The 17,223-nt window shown below is 40.4% G+C and overlaps 1 protein-coding gene across 2 annotated transcripts in view; it reads right to left on the bottom strand.

The window, feature by feature from the left end:
* Nucleotides 1-316: 316 nt before the first annotated feature.
* LOC139138835 (prostaglandin E2 receptor EP3 subtype-like) overlaps nucleotides 317-17,223 on the bottom strand; it is a 44,241-nt gene continuing 27,334 nt past the window's right edge. For both annotated transcript variants that reach the window (XM_070707383.1, XM_070707384.1), the window contains exons 2-4: nucleotides 10,987-12,047; nucleotides 8,038-8,447; nucleotides 317-1,660 (exon numbers count right to left, since the gene is read on the bottom strand). In XM_070707383.1, coding sequence (XP_070563484.1) covers nucleotides 1,576-1,660; nucleotides 8,038-8,447; nucleotides 10,987-11,337 — 846 coding nt within the window. In that variant the 5' untranslated portion in view covers nucleotides 11,338-12,047 and the 3' untranslated portion in view covers nucleotides 317-1,575. The remainder of the gene's footprint in view (nucleotides 1,661-8,037; nucleotides 8,448-10,986; nucleotides 12,048-17,223) is intronic.

Consider the following 17,223-nt stretch of genomic DNA (forward strand, 5'->3'; position numbering starts at 1 on the left):
TCGGCAAATATCGACGAATGCTCACAATAGAGCCAGGGCTTGCATGGGTCCGTTCTTTGTTTCTCACCTTGGGCTCTGTATGCACAACACACGGACGATGTAATAGATATTGCACCACGTTATAACCACGTCCAGGAAAAATGTTCTCTGTGAAAAAAACAGGACTTTTTAAAACTCTGAAACCTGGTGGAGAAATATTCCTGTATTTCCGTACTTAACATGATCCGAAATGCAAGCTTTAAATCTCACTGGCTTGCGCACGATGTGCAAGGAAACTCGCAGCAGAATTACGCATTGCTTGCGAGAACATTTTAATGTCACAGTGACAGGATACATAGTGTCGATTGAAAGTTTTAGAAAACACAGACATAAATTTATAAACGGTTGTTACATGAAAAACATCTTTCATCAGAAACTCGAGTAATATTAAAATATATGAACACTTTAACATCGATTTTACGAAAAAAGATCTGTAGAAAAGACGGTGGTGACACCAAATTTGGGTTTACAGTGTAAATACAAAAGCGCGCCTCAGGCAACTCTCTTTCTGTAATAACCCCATTCTTTTTGTAGTTACCTTGTAGCCACGAATAGTTTGTGCCGCATTGCGTTATATTAGACTTTTACTGTGCATGACGTAATGTAACAGAAAACTCGGCTGACGTCATCAGCTTCGAGTGAGGAAAAAACTGTTTAAAAAAATTCTGAAGGTATTATCTGTTTGTTTGTGTGGAATACCCGAACAAGAAAAATATAAACAACATCTAAAGAATTTGCAAAACAATAACTATACTCATCGGTCCTGACTTACAACAACAGAAGCGTCCGACAAGGACGAATTAGGTTATGGCGTCTTTGAGACAACTGAGGATTTTAAAATACTCGCATCATCCCGTGACTCACATGAATAATGCCGATTCTTTCATTCAGCGGAAGAAAGAAAACAGTGAACAGCTTTCAATTTTCTTGAAGATATGCTTACATTTGACCTCAATACTATCTACTGACAAAACTGGATAAAAAGCGCACCTGATAGCAGAGGCGTACAGAGTACATTACTAAATTAAAAGTAGAGCTCACTGGGAAAGATAAATGCCTTATAAAAGCTCTTGAATGATATCCTTATCGCTTGAAACACTTCCGATTGAATGGTCTATTTCAGGGTCTTTCCATTCTCTCGATAGGGAGCAAAGCTCTCAGCAAAAGTTGCTTCCAAGGAGTTGTCTTGGTTAGACTGGCGAGACGATGAATTCTCACACTACGGTGCCAGCAATGAACAAAAGAGGAGACGCTTTCACAGGACAGTACTCAGAACAAACGATTATGTAAAGGTCTCAGATTTGAACATTGATCGTCAGAGCGAAGTACTGGTTACATCAATTCACATAACTCGGTAGTAAACCGTTCGATCACAGGAGCTTGCATTTTCCCCGTTGACAAGAGCGCATGTGTTGAGCGCCCTCACACAATTCCACCGAAGGATCGTTTTGTTTGTGCAATGAGCGGGCAGACCCGTGCACCAACGAGCGCTATATGACGTCAGTTTCTGCGAGACACCGCGTGTGTATTATCCGATCACACATTGACAGTGACTTCCATCTTGTGTCGGGTCCTTCTAGGTACCCGTGGGCTTGCAATGGTTCCTGGGATACTCACTTCCCTGTGTAGTAAAAATAGTTCTGTCAATAGTCTGGTGCCGAAACCTGATTTTTGGTCGAACCCAAAAATTTCGGCCCCACAATGGTTCTCGGTGGTTTCTGTATCTTCAAAACCTACTGAATCAGGATCTGCATGATGCCACCCTGGCACCCTTGGGCATTTTAATATATTCAAGATGGCCGCCAAGATGGCCGCCTAATATGTAAATGGTGATATCTCAGCTCTTTGAAATGATATCAAAATGATTTTAGTGTCGTATGCCAGGTAAACTGGGCCAAGGAATTCATTTCTTACATTGCCGAACATGTGCAACCCTTAATTTGCATAAAAATCCAAGATGGCTGCCAAAATGACCACAAAAACAGGTAAAATGCCATATCTCAGCTCCATTAGAAGCTGTTGGAGTCATTGTGGTCTTGTTTGCCAGGCAAATGGGGCTAAGGAACTCATATCTTTCATTGCCTTATATGTACAACCCTTAATTTGCATAAAAATAATCCAAGATGGCTGCCAAGACGACCTCAAAAACAGTTAAAATGTCATATCTGAGCTCAATGACTAGCTGTTGGAGTCATTTTGCTCTCCTTTGCAAGGTATATTGGGTCAAGCAATTCATATCTTTCATTAGCTGACATGTGCAACACTTAATTTGCATAAAAATCCAAGATGTCAGTATGTAACAAGTCATATCTCAATACAGTATGCCACTGATTTTGGTATCTTTTGGCATGTTTTACGGGTCAAAGAATAGGTATATTTTGTTATATTTGCTGTAAAATCAAACATGAAAATCTGAAATTGATACTTACAATCCAAGATGGCTACAAAGCTGGTTTCCACAACAAATATCAGGTATATCTTAGCTGAAATTGCATCCTAGAGACTAATACATTAAGGGTTCGAGGCAGAAGGATAAGTTTCTTTCGTTATATAAAATGTAAAATATTTCATTGAAAGCCAAAATGACCACCCAATATCACAAAAATGGATGCCACAAAAACATTGAGTCGCATCTTAACCAACCAAGCATTCTTGAGACCTACTTTGTTTTGTTCCACAACAAATATCAAGGTATATCTTAGCTGAAACTACATCCTAGAGACTAATACATTTCAATATTGGTCGCAGAGTTTTCATTTCTTGTTTCCTTGTTTTCATGTTATCCCTCTAAAGTTGTACCCTTAGCTTTGCAATCATCATGCTGCAAACAATTTTATAGTTTCTGGTATAGGGGCATCAAGAATATGAATGTTTTGCGCTTGGCACCCGTCCAAAGGACTTTTAACAGTTTAATTGCAGTCCAATTATCCAATCTTTAATTTAATTGTTGTTGTTTTTATAATTAAACATAAATACACCTTGCCCCTCCGAACGCAACCTTCATCATTAGTCCAAATCCACTACCTAACATAAATAGGTCTATACTGATAAGCATGTGCAATTTTCCTTGTGTCTCGGAATGAAACCGAAAGTACATAACAGTGCTGACGTGTTTCTTATCACATCACTTCTCCAATAGATGGATTGCAGACTAACCTGTACTGTTTTGATGGCTTGTGCCAGCTTTATTGGACTATGATAAGAAACATACCAACAACCAAAATGTATGCATACAAAGAGCCACAACTGCTAGGTGCCCATGCTGTGTCTTGTTATGGTGCAGTGGCCTACATGCTAGCCATGGGAGCCGCAACACACTAAAACTGCAAAAATAACGGGCATAACAACTGGCACACACATACATATAAACGTAGACAAGAAAAAATGAAAAAAGTAAAATATTGATGAACGTGTAATATCTGCATATATAGATATCCATATTTATCTCTTATCTACTACTCTTTTGGTGTTGATTTTGCAAAATCTTTATTCTACTTTATGATCAAGATCCAAATTGGTATACGACTTCAATAAAGGCTTACTTTACTTCACTGAACTTTATATATATATATATATATATATATATATATATATATATATATATATATATATATATATATATATATATATATATATATATATATATATATATATATAGAGAGAGATAGAGAGAGAGAGAGAGAGAGAGAGAGAGAGAGGGAACGGTATAGTGAACACAGATGGAAGGTCACAAACGGATTTCTGTGAGTTCGGTTGGCTGAAAGATGAATCAGTCAAATCACTTTACATTTAACTTTTAGTCAAGGCTAACCAGCTCCCTAGAAGTGCATACATTCATTCCTAATGGATATGCAGGTGACCCTTCATATTCCACAGGAAGTTACAGATGCTCTTTAACTCAACTGGCTGTGACATCTGTATTTTCAGCGAGTATAGTATAACAAGCTACTGTCAATATCAATGGCCCTGCTAATAACAAAAGCGATGAAGGATGATTTTGTGCAAGAATCTTACCGAATTTTACAGTTCTGGTAAAAAATCGTAAATTAGTATTTTGGTACATTGTTACAGATTAGTATTATAAACGTGCCACCAAATGCCACCAAAATCAATTTCATTAAATACTCAGTCAGCTGAAGTATTACATATTATGGCATATGGCAGCTATTTCGGAGATCATATATTCATTTAATTGATAAATGATAGGTAAACAGTTCATGTAATGGGAAAAGTGAGTTCCACGATACCTAGCATGCCGCCAAAATATTAAGAATCAATCTCAAAGATGAGCAATGATAATATAAGTTAAGGCTAAATGCCTGTTTTGCAACTCTTTTTTGGGTATCGATGATGTTTTGACTTCACTTTTGATATATAAGTTGCATTGAACAGTGTTATATACAATTGACCCTTAAAATGTATCCAAAGACGCAAAACTTGGTCTCGCAAGCTACTTAGTAAATAGAGACATGATGTAATATTGTCGACACAATTATAAGCATTAAAAGATAAGCTCCCTGTTTGCAATGTTCTTGAAATTTTTTTTCAGGTCAGATAACAAGAGTATTTTCTACCCTGGGTTGGTAACTCTGCTAGTGGACAGAATTGTCCCCGAGGTTGTCGTTCGCCCAGTTAAAGCGATGAAATTCGTTTCTTCGCTTCGATAAAGTGTGTATGTGCGATGTATGATAGTGAGCATGCGTGCGTGAGTGCTTCATGAACTCTACTACGCGGTCTCAGTCAGAAAAATGTAACAACTTAGCCGGCTATTGAACCACTCTTTTTGGGAGTGGAGATTTAAACGAGCGGTTCTCTCTGTGGCCTCTCAGCTAGGCGACTGATGCCGTATGTTGAGGGTTCGAATCCGATTGAAAACTAGCCGTATTCAAATTCTGCGACTAAGAAAACATGACCATACTCATCAAAATAGGTCTTAAAGAATGCTTGATTGGCAAAGATGCAACTCACACCTCACTAAATCTAACATTGATGTTTGTAATGCAATTAAACCGCTCAAAGTGTTCTGAATTGGTGCCAAATGCAAGAGGTTGGTATTCCTGCTGCCTATGAATGACACTTTAGCAGAAACTAGACACTTGTTTGCAGCATGACGGTTGCAAAGCTTAGGGTACAACGTCTGACGGATGACATGAAACCTGGTCGTCATTGTCAAATCAGAAAACCATACCCGCAATGATAAAGGTATTCATAGAATGACTCTGCCACACCCACTTGCGGTCATATATTTAAAGGACAGCAATATTAAAGATCCTGCTGAAATTGACCTGAGTGACTAAATTGGTGCAAAGATAAACAAGACAGATAACTCAGGATGGCTCAAAGATGACCAAACAAGTCACTTTTCTGCAAGTGCAAAAACATGCTCAGCATATTCGCCTCGAATAACTGAAGCTCATTTATTGTGATTGATTGACAAATGATAAAATGACCCTTCATGTTGTATGGAAAGGTACAGTTCATTATAATTTAATTTAATTGGATGGTTTTACAATTCATATGAATGAAAATGTGAATTCAATGACCTCTCAAACGGATCCAAACACATACAACCTTGTGTCGAAGATGCTAGATAAATCTTGTTGTAATGTTTTATGAAACTATTATAGCGGCAGTGTGGGATAAAATCCTTCCATAAGAAGTAAGATTTTTCCAGCTCAGAAAATAAGTATTGAAAAACCTGCGACCAATAAAACCTGACTAAACACAACAAAATAGGTCTCAAGATTGCTTGGTTGGTTAAGATACGACTCAATGTTTTTGTGGCATCCATTTGTGTGGCCATAATTGATACTGGGTGGTCAATTTTGCTTTTCATTTGTGCATTTTTGCTGAAATATTTTACATTTTATATAACGAAAGACACTTATCCTTCTGCCTTGAACCCTAAATGTATTAGTCTCTAGAAAGCAATTCAACTCAGATATAAATTGATATTTGCTGTGGAAACCAGCTTAGCAGCCATCTTGGATTGTAAATATCAATTTTAGATTATCATGGTTGATTTTACAGCAAATATAACAAAATATACCTATTCTCTGTCCCGTAAAACATGCCGAAAGACACCAAAATCAGTGGCATAGTGTATTGAGATTTGACTTGTTACACACTTAAACAAATATTTGGATTTGTATGCAAATTTTATGCGAATTAAGGGTTGGACATGTCAGCTAATGAAAGATATGAATTGCTTGACCCAATAAACCTTGCAAAGGAGAGCAAAATGACTCCAACAGCTAGTCATTGAGCTCAGATATGACATTTTAACTGTTTTTGAGGTCGTCTTGGCAGCCATCTTGGATTATTTTTTATGCAAATTAAGGGTTGTACATATAAGGCAATGAAAGATATGAGTTTCTTAGCCCCATTTGCCTGGCAAACAAGACCACAATGACTCCAACAGCTTCTAATGGAGCTGAGATATGGCATTTTACCTGTTTTTGAGGTCATTTTGGCAGCCATCTTGAATTTTCATGCAAATTAAGGGTTGCACACGTTCAGCAATGTAAGAAATGAATTCCTTGGCCCAGTTTACCTGGCATACGACACTAAAATCATTTTGATAACATTTCACAGAGCTAAGATATCACCATTTACATATTTGGCGGCCATCTTGGCGGCCATCTTGAATATATTAAAATGCCCAAGGGTGCCAGGGTGGCATCATGCAGATCCTGATTCAGTAGGCTTTGAAGATACAGAAACCACCGAGAACCATTGTGGGGCCAAAATTTTTGGTTTTGTGGGCTTCGGCTCCAGACTACAATGCACATCACCGGTCACAAAAACGCAAAACAACAGATTATATTATATCATAGCACAAACATGTTAGGAATATGTGCCCGAGGACAGGTGCATGACCACTTGCCCGACGTAAGGAGGGCAAATTGTCTGCTGCCTCGAGGGTACGTAGTCCCTTGTTTGGGCAATAGCGTTTTATTACATGCGTCTCAACATAGTTTTCACTCAAAATTTTTGAGTTTACATACAAATGACAATCATATACTTTATGTCATTTTAAACGAAAATTTGGTGAAAAATAGAATGATTTTCATCATCGAACGGCGCATCGATGTATTTAAATCATCGTTATAATTATGCGGTTTGTTGATTTTCCCCCATTTTTTATAAAAACGGTATTCCTACGTAAAACATGTAATTTTACAATTTTATCAATCGTCCTGTTGAAAATAGTTCCGGTTCACTTTCCGTCAGGTGATGACTATGCGGCCCGCCACGTCATCAACAAGTTACCATTGAATCCTATGGAGCGCGCGACGTTCGATATACCAGGCATGTAATAAATCGTTCACCGGCCCGCAAACTCCCCGGATGTTCCTATTCAAATCAATGCAGTGATTTGCACTCACATCAAGGCATGTAATAAAAGACGAACTTGCCCATTATCTATAGCTATTTCATCTGCACTGTTGTCCGATTGTTAGTTTTTCTTCTCCACAAGAACTCTTAGAAAACGCTAATAATATAGGTCATGTATTATAAATTTCCCCAAATCATGTACTTTGGCTTACTGGAGCAATAGGACTGGGAATAGACACAGAGACACACACACTGTGAAACAACAATAATACGATTGGGCTTTTTCAAGTTCATAACATCAAAATAGGGTAATAGAATTGACTGAAAAAATACTTTCATTATAAATATTAACGAAAATATCACAAGCGAAAACCTATTAAAATTCTTCGATTTAAATTATGGATCGACATGTCGAACGATAACATCGACACTATACTGCTTTTTGTAGCCGTTCAGTCGTGACGGTCGCTGTTTATGTGCATCTAACGGTGTATTAAAGTTTGAGTGTTTTTCATATAAAGCAAGTTGTTGCGAATACACACGGCCGATGACTTTAATTTACGGCGAGGGCAATATAGACTTTAATTTAACCCAGGCAACCGAGTAAAAATATTTTTGTTCTGTCTCTGGTTTTATCCGATATTGTAAGAGTAAGCTTACCTGTGAATGTCTAGAGACGAAGGCGGTAGCGGCTCTGCATTGGCGTCAGCAGAGCTCTGTCCGTTGCAGCCAGACAGTTCCCCGCCGTACACCGTTCGCCCGCTGCTGAAGTAGGAAAACCGCGAGTCTAGCTCACCGTCCTGTGTCCACCTCATCGAAGAACAGCAGCAATCGCAACAGCTCTCCTCGGGGCCCGACCCATCGCCATCGGCCGCCGGGTGCGCCGCTATCGCCGACGAACCGGCGTCTCCATCCTGGACACAGCAATGCTTTCTCACGAACTGGGCGCGTGAAATGAGAAAGACCAGCGGGTTCAGGCAAAACCGGGCCATGGCTAACCGGAAAGCAATCAGTTCCATTGAATTGTTTCGTTGCACATTCTTTTCGAGGGTGTCGACCAAAATTTTCATCTACAATAGAACAAAATAGTTTTTTAAAGAATATATATATATATATATATATATATATATATATATATATATATATATATAACACAACTTACTTCAAGTACAAAGTGATAATATGTGTAACTTAAGTTTCATGCATCCTGCAAGCTTCAGACATCCCTGCAATCTTCTGTCTGATGTTTGCAGGATGCATAAAATTCAATTAACAGATATAATTACTTTGTACTTTAAGTAAGTTGTGTTATTATTTATAACGCTCTGTTTTAGCATCGAGCACTGTAATTTCCCACGAGGACATCTGTTTACCCCCCCTCTCTCTCTCTCTCTCTCTCTCTCTCTCTCTCTCTCTCTCTCTCTCTCTCTCTCTCTATATATAAATACACACACACACATAATGGTATCAAGTATAGATGGGGAGCAACTTTCCCTATCACATTCCAGGAAAAATTTCACGATCAATATTTTGCCGGCAAGAGGCACGCTGTAGTTAGTTTCCCCTAAAATGCACTATTTTGTGTTTTTGTCTTCCTACGGTAACGAGGTAGTGAACTACAACTGCATACTCTCTCATGAAAATGTGTCACAGAGGGTGACGACCGACACAATTAATCAATGAAAGCGTGAATCGTGAGAGGTCAGAGCTAACATAGAAAACTCCCCCTGCGGTAATTCCGTGCAATATTTGAGATATTATGGCAGTATCCTCCTCGAAAATGAAAAACTTGAACCTTTTTTTTTTGAACATTTCCTCAAGGAAACTTTTGACCGTTCTTTTTCAAAATGAAAATCACAATCGGGAGGTTGGCACCAAGAAACAAATCGCCTAACATTTAGCGACACTTGAAATTCAAAATGACCGCCTTCCCGGTTTTTAACTCAAGTGGGAAAGGTAAATTTTCGATTTGATAAATAAATAAAAAAAAAAAAATAAATGAATAAATAAATAAATAAATAATTAAAATAACTATATGAATTAATAAATAGACACTGAAAGCTTTGTTTCGAGAGCTCCAAAAATGAACCTCACCAGCGGTAGACCAGAAAAGTATTTCAAAAATTGTCACGGAGAGCCTTCTATCGGAATGTATTGCGAATGTGAAACTAAGAAAAGCTGTCCATCTTCTGTATTTTAGAGAGAACTCTCGTTACACATCATGAAGATTTAAACTCTAAATTTTGCATCGTTTGTAAAGTCGCTTTATATTAAAATCCATACGTTTAATTTAGGATGATGCGGTGACAGAATTTGCCACATAACTTTCTCTTCATTTTCCTGTAACCTGGAGATAAATATCTGACATTGAAAAGAAATTGATGTGCATCGGATTGATTTTGTATCTAGAATATGCCATATTTCTCCCGCCTCCGAATGGCAGCACTGTGACTCTTTCATTTTCGCGCGCGGGGTTCATAAACTTTGACCAGACAAATTTGTCGTCTGCTCCTCAAAATGTGAGCAGCCTGCAATGGCCAGTATATTTCTCTGAAAAGCAGGACGGGTATACTCTGACGTGTGAAATTTATATGGTCAATGTTTGCCAATCATGTCACTATGATGTCGTCAAGGAAACAATCACTATGAGGAAACGTTCACCATTCTGGTCACATACTCGATAAAAGGACAGGACAATATGGCTGCGATGAAACGTTTCTTTGGTTTGATTTGCTGTAAAGATACTACGACTCCGACTTTGTAGATGGACGCATCTCTAAATGAAGCTGCGCGCCATCCAACAACGTTAACACGCAAACACATTAAATCCATCCAACCCACTCCGCTACCTTTCCCTTGGGCCGAATGTGAGGGCGCACGTGCAGGCACACACACGCACGTTCACAGTGGCACGTACTTTCGCATCTAGACATTCGTCAACGACGTGCTTTTCAAAACCGCGGATCGAGTTTGTATCAGATGATTTATAGGGGTCTGGTGTTCTTTTATTTTCCACTGAAACTAAAGTTTACATGATAAATTTGCATTCTTTCCGACTGCAACTGCTGTAAATTCATTCTGCAGGCCTGAACACGATGCCATGCTACACGATTTGCTCGGGGGGGGGGGGGGGGGGGGGGGAGGGGGGGGGGGGGGGTGGGGGGGGGGGGGGGGCGGGGGGGGGGGGCAGTATGGCCGCAAGGCCGTTGCCATAGAAATTTGCAGTTAGACGTGTAATTGGTCTCAATGCGTTATATTTGTGCAATGAAACATTCATTTTAAGAAATGCAATTTTCTACATCACGACATCTCGAACTGCGCATAGATTTCTCTTCCTTGATGAAGGTCTTAATAGGAACTGGTTATTCCAACCAAGGTCCCAGGCTGACGGTCTGTGGTTCTCGGTTTGAAAGTCGGAAACAGTGATAAACCGTTCTTTTGTAGCATGTATTTAAATAATTACATGAAGTACAATCCCTATCATGAACGGATGAGGGGTTGTATCATAAAAAGTGTTCGAAATTTTCCACAAGGAAACACATTTATGTTGTAGTCATGGGGTTCTAATATCACACTGAACATGAATGATATAATTTTAGCAAAACTTACGATGAGGGGCGTCCAACACGCGATGAACACAGAAATGAACCCTGTCAGCAGTAGCACCATTTCTACGGCCGCTTTACCGTCTCCCTTCCCCTTGCGTCGCTCCGGCTTCATCTCGGTGACGCTGTTTCGCCTCCCGCGGTGACGGATCCTGATGGTGATGCCGACGCTGGCGGTACTGCCCGTGACGCCTATCATGACGCCGAGCACGACGGCCACGAAGAGGCTGGCGTAGAGTCGCTGCGAAGTGTCGCGGGAGAACCAGTTGAAGAAACACCAGTGCCCGGGAAGTGTATGACGTTGTTGCCGAAGCCAACCGCCGGCAGGATGGCGACGAAGACGGCCAGCACCCATGATATGCCGACCATCCACTTGACTTTCCGGCGCTCCATCTTCACACCGTACGCGACCGGACGGCGCGTCGCCAAGTACCGTTCGAGAGACATGAGGGCAAGGAGAAACGACGCCACATACCAGTTGAAGAGCATAGCGGCGCTATGGCAGTCACAAAACAGAGGTAACTCCTTCAACAACCACGAGCCGGTGACAGCGGTCGCCACCGGTCCCGAGCCGATAGCCACCACCGATATCAAGTCAGTCCAGAGTAAGGCTGACAGCAGACGGTAAAAAATGACACCACGTTTGCGATCTCTGATCCTGTAGAACGCGACAAGTGCGAGGATTCCGAAGACGAAGCTTGTGGAGAAGGCGATGGTCGGGGTTGCGACGCCGACCGTGCCGAAGACGACCGCCCCGGTGTCCGTTTCATTTTGAGGAGACGGCATGCCTAGGCGATGAACATTGCCCGGAGACCTTAATTCTGGACAATCGTCTTCGTAGTCGTCAACTAGCATCCGAGGTGATTCGGGCAAGGAAGTAGGCGTGCCACTGACTGTTGTCATGGTAACAGATCTGTCGTCAAGTTATCATACGTTGCTTATTGGATTATATCGAGATATCCATTATGAGCCTCTCAAGCGGCGCCCTCTATTATTCCGTCACAACCTCTGTACAATATTGGCCGTAAAAACGCCGGCTCCGCTTATCCACCTACTGGTATTTTCCTATATCGACAACATGGAAAAGAGAAATATGATACTCGCGTTATCTATATGTGTAGTAGTATTGCACATCTGCGAAGTAATAACGGTAAGGCAAGATGGTATCATTGAAGATAAATTCTGTTCGGAATATGGCACAGTGTTTAGGGTATATATATTTTTTCCGAGAATTGCTGAACTATCAAGATAGGATGCGCCTCCGGGCCAGATACTCGGACTCTAAATTTTTTACAGTACTTTTTCTGATTGCATGGGCCCAATTTGAAGATCTTGGAGTAAGTAAACTTTTTACCGTCTTATATTTGGTGAAAATCGAAAATGAAATCCCCTCTGAAGAGTTTAGACAGGAATTGCGGCCATTTTGAATTTCAAATATGTCGTTAAGTTTCCAGTGTACCAGAATCTGCACGATGACGCCCTATTTCTGTTCTTGAGTTTCAGAAAGAATAGTCAAGAGTTTCCTTGAGGAAAGTTTGGACCAAATTTTAAGTCTTTCAACTTCGAGGTGCTAGCTGCCTTTATAACTTTAATTATATTGTCATAACACTTGTCACACCTCTTGTAGGGTGGGCATGACAAAAAGTGATTAAAACGAGACAAAAAGCAATAACAAAACAAAAATAATAAATAAGAATGAGTCAATTCTGTGCTGGATCAGACTTCCAAGAGATGCGACATCAGACTGGGGGGGGTTGGGGTTGGATTGGGGTTGGGGATATTCAGACCGATGATAATCCGTATCGACATATGTTTTAAGATAGGAAAAGTATTTCACCAGAGTTCAACACTTTTTGCACTTTCAATTCGTGTAAAATGCTCCTTTTGTAACGACGCTGAACAAAATATACTTTGCGCGGTTTCCCTGTGGACTTGCCTGACCTTCCCGGAATCTAATGGTTCACACCGTGTTTTATAATATAAACCAGGAACAGCATATCACAGTAGACCAGACACAGAGCAGATTATAAATGGCGTTGAAGGTTGAGATAATGAAGTATATATTGTTCGAGGTGTATCGTAATGAATATGCAACTACGTCATATCCTAAATTTGTTATAAAAAAGTGATTACTACGACAGATTAATACTGTTCTTTCTCTCTTCAAGGAAACACAATAACGCAATCGATCGCATTCGACACCACTTCTTTCTTTTCATGCGGAACAGCTAAGCTCCAATCGAAGGAATCGGCTATTTGCCAATCATATTCGGCGAGGGGTGGCACAGAGCCCGGCCTAGACGAGCTGGCGATTAACAAACTAAACAACTCCATATGGTGTCCAATCCATGCCAAATTACTACTTTGATTTAACAACACAACATGCCATTCCGAATTCTATTTTACATTCAACATGCTATTTCACAACACATCATGCACTTCCAAATCCTGTTTTACAACTCAACATGCTCTTGCCAATTTCATTTGACAACACATCATGCACTTCCAAATCCTATTTTACAACTCAACATGCTCTTGCCAATTTCATTTGACAACACATCATGCACTTCCAAATCCTATTTTACAACTCAACATGCTCTTGCCAATTTCATTTACAACACATCATGCACTTCCAAATCCTATTTTACAACTCAACATGCTCTTGCCAATTTCATTTGACAACACATCATGCACTTCCAAATCCTATTTTACAACTCAACATGCTCTTGCCAATTTCATTTGACAACACATCATGCACTTCCAAATCCTATTTTACAACTCAACATGCTCTTGCCAATTTCATTTGACAACACATCATGCACTTCCAAATCCTATTTTACAACTCAACATGCTCTTGCCAATTTCATTTGACAACACATCATGCACTTCCAAATCCTATTTTACAACTCACATGCCTCTTGCCAATTTCATTTGACAACACATCATGCACTTCCAAATCCTATTTTACAACTCAACATGCTCTTGCCAATTTCATTTGACAACACATCATGCACTTCCAAATCCTATTTTACAACTCAACATGCTCTTGCCAATTTCATTTGACAACACATCATGCACTTCCAAATCCTATTTTACAACTCAACATGCTCTTGCCAATTCATTTGACAACACATCATGCACTTCCAAATCCTATTTTACAACTCAACATGCTCTTGCCAATTTCATTTGACAACACATCATGCACTACCAAATCCTATTTTACAACTCAACATGCTCTTGCCAATTTCATTTGACAACACATCATGCACTTCCAAATCCTATTTTACAACTCAACATGCTCTTGCCAATTTCATTTGACAACACATCATGCACTTCCAAATCCTATTTTACAACTCAACATGCTCTTGCCAATTTCATTTGACAACACATCATGCACTTCCAAATCCTATTTTACAACTCAACATGCTCTTGCCAATTTCATTTGACAACACATCATGCACTTCCAAATCCTATTTCACAACTCAACATCCCATTCTAAAGCTAGCTCTGCGGAGCAGGGCAGTGTTACTGGCTATCGAACAAGATTCAAAATGGCGGACGCGAAATGGTCCCCTCGCAGAGAGAGAGAAATGCGAACTTTGCACAAGTCTAAAAACGCAGCTTAGCACATTGTGTATCTAAACAAGATGAGCGTGCTCGAAAACTAGGATCGATCACGATTTTAAATTAAAAATTGGCTGTTTTTGGAAAAGAAACTGCGCGTTAAAATCAGCAGTTTTGTCTATTGTGCACCATGGGAGGCTTTTCATGTGCGCGGCTCATGTGAAAGACCGGGCAAGATTCACCCTCAATCATAAGTATCCGCTGACCTCCCTCCGAGCTCAGACATTATCTCCGTTCTGTGACGGAGCAGGTCGTACAATTTTCATAGTTCATTGCGCATGCTAAGTAGACATTGCCAATATAATCTACAAGATTTTTTCGCTTTACCTTGTAATGAACCTTGTTTTACGGGTACCAGTCAACTCGCACTTTTTCCAACCCGCCCAGAACCAATTCGCCCGATTCCAACTCGCCCGATACAACTCGCCCGATTCCAACTCGCCCGATACCAACTCGCCCGATATTATTTTGCAATTTTATGAGTACCTGGTACGCTAGGTCTGCATGGCAGGGCTGTGTGTTTACCGGCGTTATACGGAGGCCGTATAACGCCGGTAAACACACAGCCCTGCCATGCAGAGCTACTGGTAGACTTGGTTCAAGTCTGTGATTTGTGAATGTTTGAGTGGAGTGAAGGCAATGATTTGTATTTTGCTTTCATGTGAAACGCGCGCGTGAGTGGACGCGATGAGTAGGGTGAACGCGATGAGTGGAGTGAACGCTATACAGCGGAGTTTCACCCGGAATCACACAGAAACTAACTCACTACTGCGCAGACTCAAACGTGACGCATTCAATCGCTGGGAAAACCTGGCGTGAGCTGCCAAATTCCGGATAGGTTTGTACGAAATAGGAGAGACACAAGAGAAACTATTATAAATGATTTTATTTTTTTAAAATTCACCGACTTGAACCAAGTCTAAGCTACTGGTACGCTTGCTGCGAATCGGTAGCCTTTGCCACTCGGGTAGCTTGGTCATTGGAGTGGAAGAAAATATCAAAGAGTGGCAGGGCTCGTTTTCGCAGCAACTGGTATGCATAAAACGTTGTATTTCTAACAACAAATATTTCTAACATAGAGAACCACAGGTGCGGCTTGAAATATGTGCCAACACAGAAAACTTTTTATTTGTGAATTTCACGTTTTGCAAATCTCTTGAAAGAATAAATTTCGTTCGGCTTCTTTACGTAGGCCCTATAGGGATAGTTACTGCGTACTGGCTCACTTCTTTAGGAACAGCAGGACCGTCTTTCACGAGTTACTGGCCTGGCATGACATGAAAATAGCTGGCCTCGGGCCATCGGGTTAGCGTACATGGAATCTACAACACCCTATCTCAAAACAACGGGCGAGTTGGTATCGGGCGAGTTTGAATCGGGCGAGTTGGTTCTGGGCGGGTTGGGAAAAGTGCGAGTTGACTGTAATTCTGTTTTACTTTACCAACCCTTGGAAGCTGAGGAAAAACCCTGTCGCCAAATAGAAAACTTTCCCCTGAAAGGAATTTATTTATTTTCCTACAACCAAATACCTAATCAGTGATATTTTAAAAGTTGTACGTTACGGTCAAAAAGCAGAGAGGAAATTCTTCCGTACTGATTTCCTGCATTATTATTATTATTATTATTATTATTATTATTATTATTATTTTGTGGTTTCCAAAGCTTACATAAAACGGGCTTTGTGTAAGTTCAAAAGCACAGCTTAGCTCATCGTGCATCTAGACAAGTTGAGCGTGTTCAAAATAGGAGATCGATCACAATTTTGGGTGAAAAAAAACGATTGTTTTCGGTGGAGTAACCGCGTTGCAACCAGTGGTTTTGCCCACAGGCTCTCGACTCATTGCAGGCGAACCGCCAGACGTAACTGATAGAGTTCTGAGTTTATTGTTGATGCAACGGACTGACATAGATTTGAAATTTCTTTACATGGTCGGGATTGTTACCTTGGTGCGGTTTGCTCCGAGCTGAGACATTTTATAATTTCTGTACTATACATAGCGTGTCAGATATTGCAGATGGCTTCAAACTATTGACTTTTTGTATGTATGGACTGTAGATACAGTTTTGAGTTTATTGTAGATGCAACAGACTGCGATTTGAAATTTGTTTTCATTGTCGGAGTTTTAACCTTGGTGCAGTTTGCTCTGAGCTGAGACATTATTTTATTTTGTACTATACAAAGCTTGTTAGATATTGCAGATGGCTGCAAAGTGATTGACTTTTCTTATGTGTGGACTTTCATAGAGTCCTGAGTGTATTTGAGGATGCTGCAGACTGAGACGGATTGGTAATTTTTTTTAGCCTAGACGGAGTTTTAACGTTAGTGAAGGTTACTCGGAGCCGAGTCATAGATTGTCGGATATTGCAGATTGTATAGCTGTGATATCGCAGCGGTATGGCGTGTATCGAACGCGCTCGGGTCATTGAGGTCATCGCCACAGTGGCGATGACAGTGGCGATGACCTCAATGACCCGAGCGCGTTCGATACACGCCACAAGTACCGCTGCGATATCACAGCTATGCAGATTGCAGCAAAGTGAAACTGAAGACAATAGCTAGCCGTGAGCATATTGAAGAATGCTTGGAATTGAGATGATTTCGTCGTTTCTTAACAAA

Source organism: Ptychodera flava, chromosome 8 (genome assembly GCF_041260155.1).
Source record: "Ptychodera flava strain L36383 chromosome 8, AS_Pfla_20210202, whole genome shotgun sequence".
NCBI lineage: Eukaryota > Metazoa > Hemichordata > Enteropneusta > Ptychoderidae > Ptychodera > Ptychodera flava.